Below are 21285 nucleotides of genomic sequence, written 5' to 3'. Positions count from 1 at the left end.
TGGGTGGAAAGGTAATATGCTATTCAAGTTGGGAAAGTAGCTAAATATGTGGAAGCCATTGAAAGAATTCAAAGAAACTTTTTGTGGACCGAGATAGAGGAAAGGAAAATATGCCCCTTATTGCATGGGATAATATTTGTAAGACAAAATGTGAATGGGGTTTAGGGATAAGGCCTATTAGACTCATGAATAAAGCTCTTTTAGCTAAACAGGGTTGGAAAGTTTTTGAAGATGATAAAGAATGGAGTACCATTTGGAAACATAAATATCTGAACCAATACCACACGATTTAGGGTTTTATCAATTCCCCCCCGATTGCTAATGCATCTTCCATCTGGAATGCGGTGCAAGGAGTTAAGAATATCCTTGAAGGGGGTAGCAGGTGGAAAGTGGGAAATGGTAAAAGGGCCTTTTATTTAGGTTCCAGGGCCTTGTAAGACCCAGGTTTTGTGGTTAGCTCGTTGGACATTTAAGAGGATTTTGGTTATTTTGTATGGGGTTTGGGTCCCCTCAAAAGCCATTTTTACCTTAATCTTAAAAAAAATATATTATGGCAGCAGATTATTCCTAGGGCAGAATTACACAGTGTTGGATGTGAGTTGGTTTGAGCATCAATATTATATCTCGGTTTGGACATCAACAGAAGTGGTCCACTATCAAACTGATTTGTGAATGCTGGGACAAAATTAATGGTATCTAAGTATCATCTATCTCCATCAAGCGACCGTGAGGTTTGGGCATGGTCTCATTTCATTGTGTGAAATAAAACTTGTGTTTGATTCTTGAGCGCATGGTTTATTGGTTAGTTTTATTGATATTTGATAGCTTCTGTCATGCCTGACCACTTCTTGGGTTTTACTGCATATTAGGAATTTGTGGTTATAAGTTTTTCTCTGAAATTATGTTCTTTTTATCTATTGAACTTGGTGATAATGTCCTTGGGACATGTGTTTTATGTCTGAATATTCAGCTTGTTTCAGGATTCTATATTTGAATTCTCTGATTTTATGATGCACTATACTTTTGGATTAATATTAGAAAGTATACTTCAGTTGTTTTGGTGAGACTAATTTGTAAACATTGCGAGTTATTTATTGGCCAATGTTAAATTCAGGTTATGCTATATGAATTTTCTTTGCCTAGGTATAATTGTTTATAAAAATAGTTCTATTTGATGTTACCAGCTTAAGGAAACACACACACACACACACACACACACACACACACACACACACACACACACACACACATATATATATATATATACTTATTCAGTTTTCTCTTTTACCGCTGAGCAGTCATTCAATTAATATTGTTTGGGGATTATAACCTTGGGTTTAAATTAGTGGTGACTTATGCGAAAGGTGGGGGTATTCATCTTAATATGTTTGTAATCTTATCTTAGAAGAGTAACTTGCATATATATATATATATATATATATTCTTTTGTTTTTATAAGGTTTTTAAAATAAGGCATCAATATGTTTATGTGGTGTTTTTGATTGGGGTTTTAACCCGTGGCTATTACCATTCTCTAGTGGATCAGGACATATCATATTGTTTAATTGATGTTATGAAATGAGATTTACATAACACAAAACCTCATAGGTATTGCATACTTTTATATCAAAGGGATATTTGCTTCGAGCATAGCCAAATCATAGCGGAGGTAGTGAAACTGCTGTATACACGGCTCTGTTTTGAGGGAAGGTTCATTGAATGCAGAGTAATGAGGTTTTATGGCACTGTTAGTATAGTCGGCCATTTCGTGTTGATAGTTTGGTTATCTGTTGAGAAAGGGTCGAAAATTTGGCCGCACTGCTCTGATTGAAGAACACTTGTAACCCTTGTTGCTGTGGAATCGGGTTCATGGAAGAATTTGTTGAAAAAGATCTCGAGTTTTTGAGGCAGAGCATTGTGGTGTTGCTCTCAGCCAGTTCTTTTGATAAATTTCTCTTGGTTTATGTTGTTGATCATCGTATCCTCTGTTGCAAGCCAGTATTTGGGTCTCTGCATTTTGGAAGTGTGGTATTTATTTTGGGCTTTGGCTTTCACGGCGAGTTGCTCAAGTTCTTGGTGCTGAGCAATTACCCTCTACTATCTCTCAAGTAGGGGCAATTTCTTACCCTAATCTCCCTCTCTTTATAACTGCATTTGTATTTCAATATGTTTGTTTTTACACGGATTATCAGCGATATGTTGAGTATCTAACACTTAAGCATGGGTATATCCGAAGTTGGGTTATATGTATCTCGCAGCTCTGTATATATCCATACTTAAATGTGAGGTATGGTGATAAATTTTGAGTTTTGCTGTATGTTTATGTATGCTGTATACTTGCGAATGTGTATCATTGCATGAACTAGGGTTAGAGTTTAAATGATAATTGGTTATCTACGAAAACCTGGGAACAGTCATTATATCAAATAGTTTGCGTGAATTATAGTTAGATGTTAAATAGACTTTGTCGGCTTAGTAGATATAGGGAAATTTGAGCTCAACCATTAAATGGTTTGCAATCAATATATATTTTTTTCGGATAAAAATCTGTATAGTATCGATTTCGGTACAAGAGTATATAGGAAATTTTGACAATCAGTAAGTAAATGTTGACATCGACATTTCGGTAAACAGTTAGCATGAACTCACGCTTTTATGAAATTTCGAATGAACAATTGGGTCTTAATTGATAAGAGATGTTTAAAAAAATGTGTTGCAGCTTATCATCGATTTAAGGGGGATGTATCTTGGATGTGGTAGCTAATAAGGAATTATAGACAGTGAAATGTTTTGAATTTACTGTCGTATAGTTGGAGACAACTTGTTTTTCGAAATATCCATGTTTTTGGTAGCAAGATTCATGAGATAACAGCCATATTTTTCCTGATTAGAATAAGTTATAAGATTGTACATATCCAATTCTAATAGTCACATTAAAATGTGGAAACTTTAGTTATCTATGGTTATCTAATGTCAATTAGTAAGATTTTGGTTAATCAGTTTGTTTAAAATTAATAATAAGCTGTGCTTGTTTGACAATAAACGACTCCTTGGACATTTTTAATTCTCTCTTTTATACTCAGTAAAATGATTAGTTATAAAAGAAGATGGTCTTTTTATGATGTTGTAAGCTTTAAAAGGGAATGTTTTCTTATGGGAAATCATTGATCCAGCTGTTAGTTACCTTGTGTAATGATTTTGTTGATAAGGTTTTTGTAAACCCGAAAATTTGATTGTGATTAGTACTGAAATCACAGTAGTTTAGATGTATAGTTAACATAAGTGGCAACAATTGTTTTTGATTTTTTTTTAATTCAATCAATGATCGAATTTGATTATGTAGAAAACTGTCTATGGTAATAAGAATTTGTTATGAAGTATTCTAATTCAGGTAATGATTGAAATGAATTGAAATTCTCTTACTTTAAAAGTTATACTCTGTTTTAATGAGAATCAGAGCTGTTTTCCGGACTCTATTGAAATGGAAAGTTGATTTCATTTTAAGTTTCAATTATGAAATATGTTGATGAAATTTATTTTCAAAACGAAGGTATCTTTTGTACTTGATCTTACTATTTAGCTATTTCAAAGGATAAGTAAAGATTGTTATGACAGTAGGGATGAATAGTATAGTACTAAGATCAGTAAATATCATTAAGTTAAGATGTTAATTTAATTGTATTTATGGGTTCTATTATTATAATATTTGTTTTTGTTGTTGTAGTAGTCTAAATTTACCTTGGAAATAGGCAATGATAAGATATGTTCGAATAGATTAAAGGATGTAGTATCATGTTGAATACTGAATTATATCTGTAGCATGAACATTCTTAGAAAATCTGTTTGATGTGCATTTTAAGAATAGCTGTGATGAATGTATATCGGGGTGGCTGAATTTGGTTTATCCTATTCAGTTAATTAATTCAGTGATAACTATAAAATGAATTGGGTGGGTTAATTACATATATAAAAGATAGTTGGTCTTACCTATGACTTAAACCTATATGGTTAAGTACGGAGAACAAGGCATATCTCTATTCTGTAGTTGACAAGTATAATAGAGAAACCCGTTATGTGTTGACTATGAGCATACCATACATGGATGCAGTATCTTAGTGCCATAACGATGACACCTCAGTATATATATGTTTCATTTACATGTTATTCTTAGTGCGAGTTTAATTTTGCAATAATGAGTAAAGGTTTACTTCTTGCATATTAATTTTGGAACTGCACTGTGTTATAGTGAAATAGATATCTGCATTATGGTTTTGTATATGTTTGGTCTAATGTGCATGCAGATGGATTACGCTTTTCAACTCAGTGTGTACTGAGCCCTCTTTTGTTTTGTATTGCATCCTGTGTGTTTCCAGGTGCCTCGAGTTTTCAAGTAGCTAAAGATGCTTATTGAAGTTCTTCTTGAATCAAATTTCATTTGCTAGTAGGGTTCATATTTTCGACATAGGCATTTAAGGATGAGATTGTACTTCATTATTGTACTGAATTCAATATGTTTTAGAATCTTTATGGAATCATATTTGGATGATGTTTACTTGTATTTTGAGGTTTTCAGATTGAGAATGGTTGAATCTGTGTACTTGTATTAAGTGGACTTTAATAATAATTTTTTTTTATTGCGTTCTTTGTACTTGTTATTGGATTCATTTTTTTTGGTATTGTTAGTTTTAGTGTTACAGCTTCAGTCGGATAAACCTATATATAATTATATAGGAGATATAATTTATATATCCGTGTTCATTATATTTGAGATATAAGCTTATCGTTATATGAGAAAATTAATATAATAATGATTAAATTTATTATTATATTAATTATTTGATTAACAAATAGACATGTCCATGAAAGGACATGCCTCTTCATGGCTTATACTCAATATAAGTAAGAGATCGCTGTCTTTCGGAAAACACATACCAAGCATTATGGCAATGCTATTACATTTGTAGCGATCTTCAGAAAAGTGTGGTATCAAAGCAAAGTTGCAAATGTAAGGGAGAAATATTAAGTTTCATTTGCCAGGAAATTCACTAAAGTCAGAGGATATACATATGAAATCAGAATATATATATATATCTCGCAGAACATATACATTGAGATACATTGCAAAATATATGTTGTGATATACTAGAAATTGGTTGCAGAAGACCTGCCTTGACTATGAATCCATCTAGTGAAATTATTTTTTAGATCATCAAGATGGAATATATTCTCTTACCTTTCATTGTCTTGGGAGACTTCAACAATGACCAACCTGATATTCATTCATCCACATAAACCCATAAAGAAGGATTATACCATTGGTTTATGCCATTTAAATCGAATGGTATGAAGTTGAAAGAGATGTGGCAAGAAATGGAATCAAAGTTATCGTAGTCATTGCCAAAGTCAAAAGGAAGGCGATAAAATAAGACATCATCAGTCAAACATGTAGGTAAAAAGGTGGTCGAAGAAGGTTTTGGGTGTACTGCAAAATACTGAACACGTGCCCATATTAAGAGAGGGAATACCAAGCTATGAGGCAGGTCTACCAGGGTGGACCGTGTAGATAAGTCTAACGATTTTAGGGTGAATAGATAGAACTTAATTTGTAGAGAATGAAAGCAAGTGATGTGATAAATTTATCGCAGACTCATTTAGAGGCAATAGTATAAATAACCAATGCTCAATATAATTGTCAAGAATTACATCAGAATGAAGTCTCAAATAAATGACAAACATAAATATTTTGGGTTGCGCTTCATATTATGTGCAAGGTTGATGATTCCTGTTCATCAAATTGGACTTGGTTCAATGTCATTGCAATCCAAACTTTTCACATGAGGGATGCAACGCCTGCTGTTGGAAGTTAGATGTTGGAGATAAGTTATTAGTGTCTTTTTTGGCTCGCTTGGATTGGGGCTGGTCATGTAATTGGGAGATGGCAAATGAAGTGAGACCCAAACTATAATCTCTATTGTTTTGAATGTTATGGACATTCAATGTTAACGAAGAAATTTCATCAATGTTAATGGTGGACATATTAATAGTATGTAATAGGAAGGACAAACTAAACTAGGTGGATCATATTGGTCTTGAAGCAGGCAAGCAATCGTCAAAACGATTTTGTTCTATCGTCCTTGCCTGAGAAAATGTTGCCAAAAACCATAGGAGGTTTGTGGTGGATTATGCGCCCATTCTGTGCAAATTGCTTGTGTACAACAATATGAAACCACATCATTATGATTAGGAGTTTGTGATAGGAATAATCAAACACTATTAGAAGAAATATGAGAAGTCAAAACAACAATAGTAAACCCTATCTCAGTTTAGCAATCAAAATGACGTCAAGAAGAAGACCAAAGACATGGAATGACATGAACAGATTTATCAATACTCTATTCATTGAGTAGATCCTTAAGATATTTAATATCCAAACAGAGATACGAGAAATGACATTTAAGAATTGAACATATGTGATTTGGATGTGCACGGGTTTAGGATTGTGACTGTAAGAGAATGTTGCATTACAACTCAGGGTCCAACATCAGTGTCTTTGTAACACTAATTAGGGTATTAAGGTAAAAGGCATCGATAAGTATAAAGGTGAAAGAAATTTTGTATTATATGTATAATTACCACATCGACGATGATGAGGACAATCTAGGATGGTGGTGTATAGATAAGTATTTATTTATATTTCTTGAGTATTACAATTCTATTCATTACAGTCATTCTCTTATTTGTATTTCTGTATGTACTACAAGAGCTATGTGCCTTGACCTTTTCCTCCGAGAATGTTATTGTAGGAAAAGAGAGATTGATGTTCAGAGGGAGTTTGACACATTCATCTAAAGGAGCAGATAGAGGATATGTTTCAGTTGATCTTTGAAGATCTTGATCATATCAGATTCAGAGGGAGTATGACACTTCATCAAAGACAACTTTGGTTGAGATGCTCAAATGATTGATTTTCAGAGAGAGTTCGAAAGTCCTTTTGTGTGACTGTATGACTTCAATGAGCTTACACTTTGTGTTCATCATGAGGAAGTGACGACTTCCAAATGATCATCACTTGTGTTTGTAGAAGTTATTGAATGTCGATCTTACGATGTCTATGCAAATCATGATAGATTATACTTTGCATGGTGGATGGTTATATGGTTCACACTAGGAGGATGCGTGTGCACATACCTTGTAAACATTTTTGAGTACATGGTGAATGTTATGCAAATTTATTTCTGGAGGCCATTACACAGAGTACTTGGTGAATATCTTGCATCTCAACATTCTAGAGGCCATTATTCAAAGAGTATTTGGTGAATATCATGTGTTGATATTTTGGAACACCAATACTCATGATATCAGATGTGATATCAAGCCTTATTTGATTTTTTGGGGAATATCATGTGTTGATATTCTAGAAGACCAATACTCATGATATCAAATGTGATATCAAAATGTTACTTAGATTATTTGGTGAATATGATTTGTTAATATTTTGGAAGACCAATACTCATGATATCAAAATGGTGGATATATTTTGATCAAAGATATCCTTAAAATTTGCCATTCCTAATATTACCAATAGTGTAATATCTGTTTTGTGTCTATCCTCCCTAATTAAGAGGCAATGTTGATGTTTGATAGCTTCAGTCAGATAAACCTATATATAATTATAAATAAGATATAATTTTTATATTTATGCTCACTATATTTGAGATATAAGCTTATTGTTATATGAGAAAAAATAATATAATAATGAAATATATATATGTATGTATATAATTAAATTTGTTATTATATTAATTATTTGATTAACAAATAGATATGTAGATATGTCCCATGAAGGGACATGTCTCTTCATGGCTTATTCTCAATATAAATAAGAGATCGTTGTCATTGAAAAATACATACCTAACATAATGGCAGTGCTATTACATTTGCAGTGTTCTTCAGGAAAACAAGTTTGTTAGGTGTTTCATGTTATTGAATCTACTTGGCCAAGTAATCAGATTTTGTATTTGGTTTAAATTTGAACTGCCATTCTTAATCAAGGTGTTTCACAGCCAAAATAAGAACTTTGAGTTTCTATGGTTGTTGGACAAGTGTTTTGTTCGGTGGATATTTTGCAACCGATAGTTTTGGATAAAAATCCAGTCGCAAAATAGGATGACTAGCCATAGAGTGTGAGATAGAGCCTCTCCTACCTTAAAGGGAAGGCTCCCCCTTTTCACCATTCCTTTGATCAACTCAAGGTAAGCAAGAAGCCGAGAGATTTTGTAAAAAAGGTGTTACCAATATCCTTTCTTCTTAACTTTCAAGAAAGAATCCACTTACTCATGGAGCGAGTAATGGGCAGGGTGAATCTCTCACTACACTTCTATCAAGAGCTGGAAATAGTGATACCGATAAACTTCCACTAACTCAAAAGCTAGCTGAAAATGTACCGGTTTGGCTCTAAGTTTGGCCGTACTTCTATATGGAAAACTTTACAATTAGGGCACAAAGACTCCTAAAAGTAACAATTACTTAACTATTTTGCGAATTAAGAAAGAACTATAAGCTACAGACAAAGCTTCTAGCTATATATTTTCACAACCGCTCCCAATCAAAGCTTTGGCTCCGATTGCTTCTTAAATCACTACGCTCTTTTATTGAACGCACAATAATAACATGAATCAAGACAATAGGCACAAATTACAGTCAAAGCTTCTAATTTGCTCTATCACAATTGCTTCCAGTCAAAGCTTTGAATCCAATTGCTTCTTTTATTCACTTTTCTCCCAAATTCATACTACACAATCAAAGTTATGCTTGTACAAATGTGGCAGAGCTTTCTTGCATACAACAAAAGATGATTTTTACAATGAGGGGGCACTCCTTTATATAGGCACAGGAGTTGAGAAAAAAGGTGGAGGAAAAAGTGGGAGCAACTCAACCAACTTTGACCTAACCTAACTAAAAAAAAAAATATAGTGCTACATGCAATTACACGTGCAAGTAGCATTATATGTAATTACATTTTTTCATACAATGCATCCTCTCCAACTACAAATATGAAAGAAAGAAGAAAGAAGATGGAAGAGAAGGAAACAGTCCTAGGGATTATCTGAAGGGCCTTGTACTTGACGATGCAATCTTGAATGATCACAGGATCGGAAGTTCTTGTATTTTATGCCATTGCATTCACCTTGATAACTATGGTCTTGCGTCTTTTGATAACCTTTGACTTTGATGAATTGTTCGTTGTCATGTGGAAACTTGTTGTGATCCAGCTTTTCTTGCTCAAGTTTTCGTGAATTCTCCTCTGTAGATCAGCACAAATTGAAGTCTTTGACACTTTGAAAACCTTCTTGATGGTGTCCGAATGTAAACTCGGAATAACTTTCCATCAACACCTTTACATCTTTTTTTTTTGAAGTAAAGTGCTTGGCGCATGGAATGCGTGCAAATGGAGATTACTGATTTTCAAACGTGACTTAGGGTCTTCAAAGTGTTATTGCATGAAAAATTGATTACATGTAAATGCAATATGCAACAGGAGATGAAAAACATGGAAAGATGTGGAAACATGTATTTTCTCATGGAGGCGCAAATGCATATGGAGAGATGGAAATGGAAAATGGAGGAGGGATAATGCACTTTATAGTCATCTTTGGTGAAAAGGTGAAGTCAAAGTACATGAAAGATGAAAATGACATCTTTTTGACTTTTTGAAAAGTGACTTTTAATCAAAGCCGAACCTTTGAGATACAATTACACGTAAGACATTTCTTGTAATCGTGTCGTGCGAGTGGATGCGAAAAGTGAGATGGGTGAAAATGTAAGCAAAAAATGGGATTACATGCATGTGCGAATGGTGAATGAGATTGAAAACATGTAATTGCATTTTTCGGACGGAATATGAAGTGTTGTAACACGGAAACGAAATGTGGAATATGATGATGCTTTTGCATGTAGTGAAGCAAAAACAAGTTCTTGGAAAAGAACTTGCAATTTCTCCAAGTGGAGAAAACCGGCAAGCAAGCACAAAACGCAAAACACAAAAGAAACAACGTACCTTTGGAAAGGGACTCAAACATGCCAAGATGCAGAACACTTCAACACTCAAATTCAAAATTGGAACTTGGGAAAGAACCAAAAACATGAAAATGAACGAATTCTTCATTTTTAAAAGAAAAGCACTTTCTATGGCATAAATTTCAACAAGTGGCAATCATCAAGCAATTATGTGCATAAAATCAACAAGATAAACACAAATTAAATAACAAGAAAGAAAGAGTCCACTTACATGAAGATTAAGGAGCCAAAATAGCAAGTTTTATAGACTTGAAGACTAATTCTCCTTCAAATTTGAATTTTCAAACAACTTTTTGACTTTTTCCGCACTTGCATGTAATGAACATTCAATGGTCGAATTTGACATGAGAAGGCCAAAAAATGGTCTCCAAAGACAAGAGCACACATTAAAACTAAAAAAGGACCACTCTTGATCCAAATGTATGGGCTGAAATGCCCTTTTTTGAGTTTTATGAATAAAAATATGACTTTTTAATGCAAAAATCTGGGCCGTTTATGCAAAAACGTGGCCAAAAAATGCATATGTTTGAGTCATTTTTGACTTGTGAATGCAAAAAGGACTTCCCCAAATGGATACACATGGATCCAAATGCAAAAAGGTGACTCCAAAATGCAAAAAAGTGGATAAAAATTCCAATTTTTTGGGTATTTTTAGCAAAAACGTGATTCATAAAAGGCATGAAATGAATTTTTTTTTGGCTTTTAAGTGCAAAAATGTGAGCCAAGATGTATTACAAATGATTGAAGATGCAAAAACTACTCTTTTCCTTGGAAAAACATGATTTAAATCACTCAAAATGGATTTATTTGAAGATTTGTCCAAAAACGTGCCCTTGGAAGGAGTTTGAAAAAATGTTTTTTACCAAGATAAATCCATTTTCAATGTTAGAAAATCCATGGCTAAGCAAAAACGACCCTATTGGAGAAGATCTCATGCAAAACCATCAAGTAAATTTCTCACAATGATCAAAATCAGGTTCTTGGAGGGCAAACACGTGTTCTTCAAAAATGGACTTTTTGAGTGTCATTGTATATATTAAAACATTTTTTTCGACCAAAATCAGACCTTTTTGGGTCACTTGCATATTTTAAAATGTGCATCTCATCAAAATCACACTTTTTGGATGCCATTACATGTTTTAAAATATGCTCATAGGCAAAATCGGACCTTTTGGGGGAGGAAGCATGTTTTTAAAATGCATTTCACCTTTTAAATGTTAAAGTATGAAAACTTCACTTTTGATGCAATAGCATCAAAAAGGTCCACTTATGATGGACTTTTGATGTAATGACATCAAAAAAGTCCAACAAAGTAAACTTTATATGCAGTGACATGTAAAATGCCCACTTTTGATGGATTTTAAATGTAATTGCATATAAAATGTCCACTATTGAAGACTTTAAGTCATTTAATTCACTCAAAATTATAAAAATGTTACAAAATGGGCCATAAACAATATTTATCTATCATATTTAGAAACATAATATATAAACATCATTTAAAAAGTAACATTTAAATAAACATTTGATTTAAAAACCAAAAATTACACTAGAACTATATAGTTATATAGTTAATTTAAGTGAAAAATTAAAAAGTAACTCAACTTAAAATTATAACATAAAGTGCACTATAGTCACTTTAAGTTAAAAATTTAAAGTTAAAGTAACTTAAAAACATAACAAAAAGTGAATGAGTTATATTTATCAAAAAGTGAAAGTCAGATTGAAAATATAACATCATATTTTAATTTGTGCTGTTGCACCCAAAAGGTCCACTTTTGAGGCACTAAAACGGGCATATCTCTTGACCGACAACTCTGATTGACCTCTAGGTTAGACCGAATCGAAGGGGAAATCAAAAGGCATGACATGAGCAAAACCAAAGGACTAAAAACAAATGAACGCAAACTCAAAAACAAAGAATGGACGATGAAGGCTTCAAAAACCAAGCAAAGGCTCGACAGAAAGCAAAATGAAAAAGACTTGACGAAGGCTTTCAGTAAAATGATTTGATATACGAATTGAAATGGATCGATCGATCAACACTAAGCAATTTAATATCAAATTCAAGCTTAGAGAAACATGAAACCAGCTTGAAAAAGTTTTGTGCTATTACCAACATTTTGTAGTGACAAAATGTAGGACAACATGTTTGTCATTATGTCTTCTGTTATGCCATAAATATCATCATCATCATTTAGTGACCGCAAATTTTTGTTTAATGTCAATATCTCATGGTTATCAATTTCAGACTTTCTATATGTTGCCAATGTATTTGCTATGACAACGTGATGATGTAATGTTCTTAATTAAGCATGACAAGTGTTTGATAATATTCCTTGAGATCAAGTTTCTACAGGATAAGCATAAAAATCAAAGTTTATAGAGTTGTTGAAGTTAGAACCAGCCGGAGTTCTCACACTATAATTAATTCATGTATTTCTTTTATCACAAGGCAGTAAACAACATCCCCTACCCTTTTACCCCCTTCTACTATTGGAGACATTTCAAGGAGGCCTAGGACATGTCCCCCATTGTCGCCTTTTTTGTCAAAATTTGGAAACATCCTTGAAACGTGGAAATATTTGCAAGGTACGTTAGCCATCCTTAGATGGCCAAGGGATGTTTGAAAATCCCCATGTGTCCCAAGGATGGCTAGCCATCTCCTAACATACCTAAGAAGATTTTAGTTACTTTTAAAAAAAAATGTACAACCTTTTAATTCTTGTTTGGTTTATGACATGACCATCTAGGATTTAAAAAAAAAATGAAAATGTTGTTCGCCATGAATTTTTTTGTGATTTTGAAGGAGTTAATTTGGGTTTAGTGCGAGGGCTTTGCTCTTTGACCCTGATCTATATTGCCACTATGAACATGCTAGGGGCACTGCCTTCAACCCCATGAGGGGCACTGCCGCTAGATCCTTCTGAGGGGTGTTGCCCCTTGATCTCATTGGAGATGTTACCCTTCTGCCCCCATCAAGCTAAAGCTAACCAATTAATATACTAGAGATAAATCATGATCATAAAATCTCCAAAATACATATCCCCAAATTGCAAATGTCTACATGCTCACAATCAAAGCCATAATTAGGGATTATCTTGTTCTGTAAATTGGACAACTTGGTTAGTATACAAGGACAGTCTTAGACAAGGTTGGTATGCTACAGTCATTACATTTCTGAATTCTTATTAAGTCATAGTTGGCAAGAAATGGCATTTCATATTGCAAAAATGTATATGCACAAAGCACTCTAAGAACAATCCCATCAACGGTCAAATTGGAACATATCAGTAATCTTTTCTCTTAACCACTCTTCTTTGTTTATGAGTTGGAGAACAAGAGATGCAGTCTTGAAGGCGTCAGGGAAATTTCAATGACAAATACCTTACTTGAATATAAGACGAATTAGGCATATCCTAATTAACTTGTGTTCATTTATATATAAAAATAAAAAACATGATTTTTGTTGAATTACACATTCTCCCAAAGGTTCTATAATATATGAATATTTGGAATTTCATTATATTTTGAAAACTTCATTTTAAATATGTGCCCCTTTCTGTCCCCTAAAAAATTGCCATAAATGTCCCCATACTAGAATGACATCCTGCTATTCTATGTTGTCCCCATCTTGGAAACATGGAGAGCATAGGTTTAGAATGTATATCACAAATATGATATAATAACACTATTAGTGCCAGATGAACCATATAATTTTTTTAATAAGTGAAATGGCAACTAGAACAATACACTCATATTATTATATTAAGCTAATGTTTGTTAAGAAGCTCAAATTTATCCGTATGCATACTGCTTAGGTATTTTCCAGAATGGTATGTTTTTCATAACCCTTCCTTGCATACTTGTTGATTCAGCTTTTGATGTTTACTTTGTTTTTCTATCACTTGGTTGTGACTGAGAATTCACATTGTGTCATTATAGGAAAATGTTTTTCTCTGTATGTTATTGAATCCTAAACTTTACCAAATAAATATGCTAGAGAATGGGCAGCCAAATGCAAAGGCTACAACAGGGTTAAAATGTTGTTGAGGAACGAAACGAATTATCTGGTGGACAATTTCTACCAATATTTCCTGTGCTTGATATGGATGGATGAATTCTATCCACAAGGAACCTTCCATACTAGCAGTAATCTCTTGATAAATTGTGCGTCTGATCACTTAGTTAAGAATGAATTTTCTTATGCTTATTGAAAGTTCTGGCATGATGCAACCAACGTGCAGGAGATGTATACAAGCTAAAATATAGATTTACACTGGTTATTTCACAACAAAATAGCTCAAAGTACAAAGATGACCCAAGCTGGAGTGATTAACTGACACACTGCCATTTCTGATTATGGTGGCCAAGGCCCCAATCTCTTCCAAGCGAACAGGAGTCACCCTGCTGCCCTTACAAGATACCTTTATGGATAGTAGGAAGGTAAGCACCTGCAGAAGCAGATGTGGATGATTTGGAAGTGAGCATATGAGCTCGACTAGTGCAAAAATTGGTGAGAATCCAAATTAGATTTGAAGAAATTTCCTAAAGATTCCCTAACTTTACTATCGATATTAACATAAATTTAAGAAATATTTTATAGAATATGGTACAATCCTATTCTTTCTACAGACAATGGTATTCTTCTCCTACTTGTTGTTTGGTTGAAATTTTTTAGGCATTTTGGACAAGATAATTCCTCCTTTACATAAATTTGAAAGATGTCTGTCTTTTCATTTTGTTGCCAAAATACTACCTACGTATGAAAAAAACTCTTTGGAAGAAAAAGATAATAACGTTTGTGTACAATATTTGATGAATAATTTTAGATGGCTATTGACATTCTATTTTCTTTTAAGTTACAGATTTGTGAGGCCAGATAAGATGAGTGAGGAAAGAATTGATGAGTATATTGAAGGGAAATATGGGAAGCAGCGTCTTGATCGGTATGCTAAGTTCTGTACTGTATTTGTAGTCATGCAATTTCAGACCTTTTTGTTTCATCTCTTATTGATGTGGACAGTTTTAATTTGAGACAACATTATTTTAAATTGTTGCATCGAGGCCAGCTTAACATAATTGCTGGACAGTCAATGATCCATTGAATGTAATCTATTATCTAAGGATTTCATATCTACTTAATTTAAATCATATTTACTTGTAGATTCCATAAATACTGTATTTAGAAGGGATTTGGAATTTAGGCTTTCGTCATGGTCTTTCCACATATATAAAATTATACTAATGTTCCGTAAGGCGGATAAAATGTTAAGCTAAAAACTGAAAAAAAATCTAAATTTAAAAATGTTTTGAGTGCCTAAGGAGTTGTGATGTAATGGAGATGAGGGGTTGTGATGTACCTACTTCTCGCATTGTAGTCGTTCTTGTTCCCTTCGGATCTAACTCCTTTAGACCCGTAAAGTCTTCTAGTGCACCATTTTCCTATGCAAACCCCCCACCCCCCCGCCCCCCGCCCTCTTAGACCTTAGCTTGCTGATCTCCTACACCTCCATCCTCTACAACAATCCAGGGAAGCCTTCCATTGTTGTCACCCCTCCCTCCCACTGTCATCTTTTCACATTTAGCAACGTCAGTGAACCAATTAAGTGCTTCAACAACAACAAAGCAACAAACGAGGAAGAGTTCCAAGCAAAACTCTTCGAATATGGCATCAGGGTTTTCGGTTCTTTCCTCGCAAATTTGTTCGATAGGGTGGTTTGCACTGGGTTCCTCTCCTCTTGGTCTCGAAACATTATCTACCCGACTCATAAGGCAGGGCCTACTTTAGATCCCAACAACTACAGGACCATCATGATTTGGTAAACGTTCTCCAAAATCTATGTTACAATCCTACTCACTATTCTTTTGTGAGAGTTGGATTAGAGATAGATTAGGACCAGCGGGTAGATTGGGTTTTATTTGGATTTTCAAACATCAGAACACATTATGACTATCATGGCGATTATTGAGGAAACATGACATCGCTCCTCAAAGGCTTATTGCTACGTTATGGATTTTCGCAAGCCTTTTGATATTGTAGGACAATGTTGTTCTAGAGGCTTTGGGATATTGGTATTTCTAAGACACTTTTGGTGACCATGATGAGACACTATGAGTTGGTGGTGGGGTGCATCAAGACCCCCCATGGACTTTCTAAGTTCATTTAGAGTACCATTAGGGTGAAGCAGTGTTGGCCTCTTTCCACCACACTTTTCAAACTGTACATTGATGTGTTGGAGGCTTATGTGTAGGCACACTCCCTTCTAGGGGAAGCTTGTTCCTTACATTAGGTCTTGATCTATATTTTGTTGGTTGCAGATGATGTGGTCCTCATGGCCTCCTCCTCGAAGGGGTTGTAGAGACTTCTTGATGGTGTTTCTTCATTTGTGACTTGTGATAGATAATGGTGAACCTTGAGAAGTCCAAGGTGATGGTCTTTAATTGCCTCAAGACTTCTCATGTCCATTTCTTCTTCCAGTGTAGGCGGGTTGAGATTTTGTTTCCCTATGTATTTGGGGGTCAAGTTCTTTAGCCCTCGTTTTAGTATGAGGCTTGTACTCATGCCCCATATCAATAAATGGCGTGATTACAGGCACCATATTAATAAATGGCGTGATTCTTTGGCCCTTGTTCAGAGGCAATGCTTTAGGCATCAATTTCACTATAGGAAGTAAGTTGATTGTTGTTGGAAGACTACTCCACATAGTATTGTCCACGTAGAGATTGGGGTCCATCCTTTTAGACTTATTACTATCTTTAATTTGGTCTAGTTCCTACATTGCTTGCGATGTTTCATGGATTCCTCAGAGGGTTTCCATAGATATACCTACCTTGTTTACTGCTCTTCAGTGGATATTGCTTAGTTGGACCCTATGAGGAGGTCTCGTTGTTGGTTTCCTCAAGCTTTGTTTCTTTTGAGATTTGTTGAGATTGATATTGACTGCCTTCCTCCTTGTTAGTACTCTTTGGATGCCTTAACCCACGTGTTGCCTCCTCGTCATTAGTATGGGTATTTCCAGGCTATACATACTCACTACTTGGGTCAACCCCCCAAGGGATTTGAGTCCAAGAATGGCTTTCTACGTCAAGCACGTTTTGGATATTCAAGGCGAGATTATTGTTTTCCCCTACTATCTATCTCGTAGCTGGTCACATGCACTCCATACCTCTCTTGGCTCCTTTAGGGTTGGTTCTCATAGACTCCACATTCAGTTCGACTATCACTTGCCAAGAGAGGACAAGATCTGCCAGTTGTGTAATATAGGGGTTGCCAAGATAGAGACTCATTTCATTTTTTGCTACCCGATATAGTATGAGATTAGAGGGAGGTTCTATTGTTTATTCAAAGAGACCTAGTTTCTCCCCTTCGTTGGGTACATTGATCAAAGATGCTTTTCTCTTTACCTTCAGGAGACTTTGAGGCTTCAAGACCACTCTTTCTAGTAGCGTGTCCACATAGGACTGCACCAGGATCAACTCATCACATCATTTTATACGGTGGTTTCCCCGACAGAAGGAATCGAGCGACCTCTCAATCGCCCTTCGAGGACCCCCTCGGTGGTGCATTCGTGTATGTCCTTGGAGTTACGGCCCTCCTCCACACCCTCCCCCAGAGGTTCTCAACAATGATTTGGGGTCTCTTTAGTTTTGGACTTCTTCTTGGTGGTTTGGGATAGCTAGTGTGATGGATTGGCTTCTCTTAGCTCCTTGTTCTTGTTTTTGTTCCTTTCGTTGGACATTGTTTGGTGCTCCTATTCTTGGCTTTTCCATGGCTAGGCTGCTGTAGTCCCTTGGACCCGTGGTTGGTCTTTCGTTGGACATCATTAAATTTATCTTATCTTATCTATCTAATTAATATCCAACGTAGATAATGAGTTCCTCCCTTTTTCCTCGAGTAATCTATGAGAATGCCTTCACATATTCTGTGTTTGGAATTGTAAGATGTGTCCCATGCCCCTTTGCCCATTATCTTAGTAAACACACCTTTCCATGATTAGATGATCATCTCTATTTGTATTGGCGTCTTATTAATATAACGTATGACAACCTTAATCATTGTTCATCTTTCATGTTCGACCACGTAATCGATAAAATATAATTAATAAACATCAGCCAATTAACGTTCCTCCTCTTGTTACCATATCCACAAAATAATAGAAATTGAATGTTTGTACTTGATTTATGGTAAATATACATTCAATTTACTTGGCCTTAATTAATACTTTAACCATCGTCAGTGTTGGTCTGTTTCCTAGAAACTATGTTTTTCACCATTAGCGGGTTTCCTTCAAAAGTTCAGATTTCCTTATGTGTGCCCTCGCTTAAGTTAAACCCTAGTAATAAAGAGTTTTAAAGGCGAACCCCTAAGTAAAACCAAAAGGATGCCCTAAATTTTCTATTTTGACGTTACTTTTTGTCTTAAAACAGGGGACCTTTTTCATAAGACATGTTCATATCCTCTTAGGTTTTATCACCTTATAAGTCTCGACCCCATTCCCTTTTGTTTTTAAAAGGAAAATGCTTTCACCATAAGTCTTTTTAAGATAATGGTTCTTACACGTAAAAGGGGGCCAACATACCCTTGCCTTGGGAAAACTTTACCATGGTTCCCTGTACCCGACCTTCGTTAATAATTTTTAAAGGGTTTATTATGATGTTTTTGGCGCTTTCCTTTTAAAGCATGTGATAAATGATGGGTTCAAAAATCAAGGCTGAGCATGTTAGCATTGGGTCTAATCCCCAGGATAGCGATATCGCGAGATCATGCCGTATGGACTTGGCGGGATCAGACACTTTTATCTTTGGCTTGTAGTCTTGGACAGATCAATGACAATCGCCATCGCGCAAAGTATCCTTCCTACTATGGCGTTATAATGCGGTGATGAGATGTGTTTCACTGGCGGCCCCCATGTAGCAAATATAACAATGTAGATCCAATGACCCCCGTTAACTCGCTATCTTTGGCTGCCCTCATAGCAATGAAGCGAGATGATGACATGTGGAACCATTGCTAGTCAGAATTGGATTTACACAGTTCGTCCACATATATTTGTGTCAGTAAGACCATTGCTAGTCAGAACTGGATTTACAAGATTCATCCACGTATATTTGTGTTAGTAAGATGAAATGAACCAAGGGTATTAGCTGTAATGTTGGAAGACTCAGATGCTGCCACGTGGACTAGATAAGGGTCTTTGTTATATTGACACCGTGGATCTTTCTCTCAATGATTCAATGGTGTCGTGGCATTTCAAAATTTGAAATAAGATATGGCGAGATAGCGAGGTGGCAACACGTGTAATAGTTTCTGACCCAAGTTTTAGTGGGACATGATTACTCAGCTGGGACCTATTTGGTGATTGGGCCACACAGACCTTGTAAGCTAGGAAGACATCATTAAGTATCTGCACCCATTTTTAGAAGAAAGGAATCAAACTACCCAAGCTATTTTGCTAAAGGTTGGTTCTCTCATGGTGAAGAAGTGTGATGCTTCCATGTGTCCCATTCATTGTAGGATGGAATCATGACCACTTAAAAGATTAATGCACGTACTATAAATCAACAGATGGGACTTAATCACACGATGAAGTTCATTTGTCCATTTGTTTGAGGAGTTGGCAAATTGATAGTCTGCGTGTTTGCGCAATGCAATAGCAGTTGTATGGCGATACATTGAGATGCATCCACGTGTCCTTCACTCCCAGAAAGTGTTGAATTTTCAAAGGGATTGACGTAGTCACTTTGCTGGCTTTCTATTGGTTGAAAATGGGTCTCGTGAGCTGAGCAGTATAGTTAGTGGAAGTGAAAGGAGTTCTCAGCCATTCGATTCAAAGATGAAACATAATGAACGGATGATTTTCAAACTTGAAGTACAAAGCCGAAGGGGGGAGTTTTTCAGCATTACAAACAGATAGTTAATTCACACAAACTTGGGATAAATACTCGAAGAATAGATTTTAAAAAGATGCCATCTTAGCGTAGTTGTCACCAAATTGTGAAGGAGAAATCGTAGAGCTCAAATGGTTTTCAGAATTGGAGTTGCATTGCTTAGAAAGATTGCAATTTAAACAAATGGCATAAAATCCCCTACAATTTTTAATTGCCTGGGTTTTATTTATTGATTCAAAGTAAGCCCTAGTTAGTATCTACCAAACTCTAGAGAAAGCCCTAGTTTGAAAGAACCATTTACCTTGAGAAGATGCCTCCAAAAAAGTATTTTGGGAAGTTCAATTACATAGATAGGAGGCTCCAGGACGATTTCATTGAATAATTGCCTATGTCGAAGAAGAGCAAAGAGGCTGTTGAGGTGTGGAAAACATTGAAAAATGAAGTACGACCTGGGTTGAAGGATAAATATGGGGATTTATGCGACACAAACATGCCCAAGAACAGTTTAGAAATATTTAGGTGGTGGTATGGCTAGGATAATGCAGGAATCCCACTCAGTAACATGTGGCAATATGACTTAGGAAAATTGGTGATGCCTATTGTCTTTCCAGATGTTGACCTATTATTGGAATTGGTAGATAGATATGATCCTCCATCACATGAAATCAGGGATACAGAGGGAGGTGTTCAGTTGAAGATAACTGCTGACTCAATCAGGGAAGCTTTTGGTCAAAGCCCTGCTGAAGAGGTAATTGATGTTATAGATTTCCAAATGTCTGAAGAGGCTTTTGATAGGGCAGGAAAGGATGCGCAACAAATTATGATAATCTTCTTGCCTTCATCAAATCTGGCTCTACTGCTACCAGCAAAATCTTCGTGTGCTTGCGCTTCTAGACAGGCTTGGCCGAACATTCAAGGCACTAAAAGCTGTCTCAACTCTTGCCAGTTCTCCTAATTGTCTCAAATCCACTTCTGCTGCTTTGAATCTTCCAAGCAATGTTTCCCTGGTAAATTCATTAGTGCAGGGTATTAGTAGCTGAATCATTTGAGTAACTTGTTTGAATGGTGGTGTCAAAGTTTTCAAGATCTTCCACACAACCTCATCTTCTTCCTTGGTTGAATCACGTGACTTGATTCTTGCAACAATCTCTGATATTCTACTGGTATAGCTTCTTATAGATTCATCTTCCATCATTTTAACATCTTGAAATGCACATATCCAATTCTGCAATGTTACTCTCTTTCTATGTGTATCACTTTCAAAAATAGATTCTAATACTTTCCAAATTTCATGAGATGTTTGAAGTGACTTTACTT

The 21285-nt window shown here is 35.4% G+C and overlaps 1 protein-coding gene across 2 annotated transcripts in view; it reads left to right on the top strand.

Annotated features, from left to right (window-relative positions):
* Positions 1-21285, top strand: part of LOC149543253 (putative exonuclease domain-containing protein At3g15140) — a 115601-nt gene that overhangs the window by 59631 nt on the left and 34685 nt on the right. For both annotated transcript variants that reach the window (XM_089798100.1, XM_089798099.1), the window contains exon 3: positions 14946-15026. In XM_089798100.1, coding sequence (XP_089654226.1) covers positions 14946-15026 — 81 coding nt within the window. The remainder of the gene's footprint in view (positions 1-14945; positions 15027-21285) is intronic.

The sequence above is a fragment of the Cupressus sempervirens genome, chromosome 8 (genome assembly GCF_028749045.1).
Source record: "Cupressus sempervirens isolate cs-2001-9-10 chromosome 8, ASM2874904v1, whole genome shotgun sequence".
NCBI classification, from domain to species: Eukaryota; Viridiplantae; Streptophyta; class Pinopsida; order Cupressales; family Cupressaceae; genus Cupressus; species Cupressus sempervirens.
This window is presented reverse-complemented; position numbering and strand designations above follow the sequence as displayed.